General features: G+C 37.0%; 1 protein-coding gene across 1 annotated transcript in view; it reads left to right on the top strand.

The window, feature by feature from the left end:
- Window positions 1–1,231: 1,231 nt before the first annotated feature.
- LOC138001293 (zinc metalloproteinase nas-15-like) overlaps window positions 1,232–3,539 on the top strand; it is a 17,439-nt gene continuing 15,131 nt past the window's right edge. The window contains exon 1 of the mRNA XM_068847947.1: window positions 1,232–1,295. Coding sequence (XP_068704048.1) covers window positions 1,235–1,295 — 61 coding nt within the window. The 5' untranslated portion in view covers window positions 1,232–1,234. The remainder of the gene's footprint in view (window positions 1,296–3,539) is intronic.

Here is a 3,539-nt window from a genome sequence, read left to right as displayed (position 1 = left end):
CCCCTAAAGGAGACCAATCTAGGTGTGGCTTAAGCAAATTTTGACCCCTAAAAGAGACCGTTTAAAAACACAAAAATACGACACGCAATGAGTTTTAATGATAAAAAGGCATAATTATCGAATGCTTTTATCTAAAAAGAAAATTTAAAAGGAAATTTGACTTCTGTTTCTCTTCGCGTAATTCTGTGTTACTTCGCGGAACCCTAAACGAGACCTTGGTGGCATAATGTATTGGCGCTTTGCCCGGAACACCCTAAGCGAGACCAAAATCCAAAATTTACACCCCTAAGCGAGACGACGAGCATCCCCGTCTGTTTCATATGGGAGTCCCCCCCTCGGGGCCCTAACCATCGTAGAATTTAGTTGTTCGCATTTAAAACTATTAACGGCATAGATTCCAATCAGTAAGCAGATGCTTTACGAGTCTCTACAATGGTATTTGAATATATTTAATACTTTTTTCTCGCCATTCCGGGAGAAATATAAAATTATGTAATTACGACAAGAGTTCACGTTTTATTCTCGTAGAATTGTGGAAATAAAATAAATGAAGGAAGAGAAAAAGAGATCGAGAAAAGGGGCAAAAGATAGTTAACCTTATTGCTTGCCCTGATAGTTGGATAACAATTCTTAATTACGTGGATACTAAGAAAAAAATAGAAATACATAAAAATTAAAGGCTAACTCTACGGAGCTAAATAACACACGGCCATCTTTGCTTTGGCCGCTGACCGCTCAACCATACGATAACTGGATATTGCGAGCAACGAAAACACAAAAACTAGTTTCCGACAGAGCCGAATCCTATACTTTGTTCCCTCGAACAAAGTAATTAGTTTTGACTTAAATGGCACCATCAGCCATTCACTAAAATTGAATTAGGGATATCGATGGTAATCATGGGATAAGGGCATTAACTATTGCTTCCTTTTGTTTTCCACAATTTGAACCAGTCATCTCTACCCCACCTTACCTTCTCGCTATTTTCTCAAGAGTTACTTGTTTAAAGAACTTAAATGCTGTGTCAATGAGCGAAATTTCAGGCGGCATCATCAACAAATAAATTCAAAAGGTATTTTCTTCACCTTAATAATGCTTATTCAGTTGCATCAACGACTAGAATTGTTGACAGATGATATAATGGATGATTACTCAACTGTACAGCTGACAGTAAAGTTTTCTATAAATGTTTCTTCCCTGTCGTTATATCGCTCTTGAAGATCCACTGAGTATCATGAGGTGGCTCTGCACGTTTGTTCTATGCGTTGGACTTGCTGTGTCCAAAAATCCTGAAGGTAAAACAGTTTCCACTTTTCGGCCTTCTTTTAAGTGTATTAATATGAGATATCTGAAATAGCAGTCGTTTGACTTAGCAGGCAAACGCGCAAATCGTGAACTCTCTCATGTTTTTGTACCTTCACCAAACTCCTTCTTGAATAGATGCTGACCTCCCCGAGGTCAGCTGCTTTTTTAAAGTTGATCGCTGACGAGGTACTGGTTTTCGATTGGATTACAGGCTCAATCCAGGTTAACTCACCTAAACATAAGAGAGGCTTCACTTTTCGCGCGCTTTCTGTGGCTCGACGCGGCTACACGGCCATTCTACATCAACTACATTTCTTACACAGTCAACGCTTTTCGAGTTCAGGTGGGAAACGGTTTGGAAGATGTTTTATTTCTGCATTTTTCGCTGGTTTCAATCCAGTTTGATAGCTGTGGTCCACACTGGTGGCTACGCAGTTATTCAAGTCAAACATCGGAGGGATACAAACTTAAAGCTGCGTGTTTATTTTTAATTTGCTTTTTTCTTTGTAATTTTTGGAATATCTTTATAAGCTCTGATAAGGTTACACGATGCTTGGAGGACCTATGCTTAGAACAGAAACGAAAGGAGAGGGAGAGTTACTCCGCAAATGCTTTCCTTGGGCACTAAACCGTTATTTTTGTGGATGCGTTCTTTCAAGTGGATGCGTATTTTTAAAAGGTGGTTTAATTGGTTCTTCCTTCGTTCAGGAATGAAAATCGAATTTTTATTTTCAACTGGAATTAAATAACAATTATCTTCACTCTTTTGGACATAGAGAAAATGTTGATTGGTTTGTTTGTTTGTTTTGCTCAAAAATGCGAGCGAACAAGTGCTTTTATGATCCGTTTGCCCAACTGGTTTTCGTTGTGCCTCGACATTGACAAGACAGTTTTGCCCTTATCATGTTATAAACAACTAATCGCAATGGGTTCTCGTAAAATTAAGGGGAAATCTCACTAGCTTGTTTTTTCAGAAGTTTGTTTAAAGCACCCAAACGTTATTTAATCGTTGGAGCGGAGCTTGTTTGAAGTTCGTCCTTTCTTGGTTGCCTTGCCGTATTTTGCCGATTCTTGTTCCAAGCCAATGTGGCGTGTTTCAATGAAATACATCAAAATGTGATTGATCTCGTTTTCAGAGATAAAGCGGAATAAAGTACTCAGTTTAGAAAACTCATCTTTGACCTAAGAACTAAAAATGTTTTTTTTTATGGCTTCTAATTTTAGCGTGATTCTTATTCGCTGGCTATTGACAGTTGACTCTGAAATGGCTTTTTTCCTTTGCCATTTGCTCGCCGAGGGTATGCATATTTTCTTTTAAAACTCATGTTCAAGAAAAATTCATTGCCAAACTGATGAATTCCAAAGTAAATTTCACTCGAAAAACCGAATTTTACTCATCGCTTCGTGATTCATGCGATTTCGGTTTTTAGCGTAAAATTTACCGTATAATTCATTAGTTAGGCAATGAATTTTTCTATAGAAGAAAGCAAAGAAAATGATTTAACAGCAACCGGAAACATCACAACACGGACAAATCGAAACCTTTTATTTTCACTAACCCTACAGGTACATTAGACTATCAATCTAGTACTTATGAAGAGTTGCTATGTAAACTACATTTGGCCACATTGGAACAACGGAGAGTACAGAGCATGTTACTTACCGTGTATAAATGCTTACACGGTGTAGCACCGTCGAATTTACGAACTTATCTACAGGTGCGTGAGGCTGGCTCTTAGCTTCTTAGAGGTTATGCCTAACTGAAACCGCCCGCTGTTAGAACAACAACATTTGGTCTTCACGCTTTCCGTTATCGGGCCCCCAATGCATGGAACTGCTAGGAAGGCTGATACCCCATCTTTGTTTAAACATAAACTTAAAAACAATTCAAGAATAAATAGACAAGCATTGTTTTAGTAAGTAGTTATTTTGTCTTTATACTTATATATTTATGTACTTAGTTTTCCTATTTTATGTACTTAGTTTTCTTATTTTATATTTAATTGTATTCGGAGATACTAACACAATAATTATTATTGTAGTGCTATTTACAATCCGAATAGAAATAAAGTTTATGTATGTATGTATTTGTTCTTTTATTACTTACGGTCATTTAGATCAAGACTAGATCAGTCTTGAATTTTTTGCTGTTCTGCTTGTAAACTTATGGTATCAGGGATTAAAAAGAATATTTATTTGGAGTGTATGTTTAATTATCGTTATCTAGGCAATAA

The sequence above is a fragment of the Montipora foliosa genome, chromosome 4 (assembly GCF_036669935.1).
Source record: "Montipora foliosa isolate CH-2021 chromosome 4, ASM3666993v2, whole genome shotgun sequence".
Lineage (NCBI taxonomy): Eukaryota > Metazoa > Cnidaria > Anthozoa > Scleractinia > Acroporidae > Montipora > Montipora foliosa.
The sequence above is the reverse complement of the archived record's forward strand: the minus strand, read 5'-3'. Positions and strand labels throughout refer to the sequence as shown.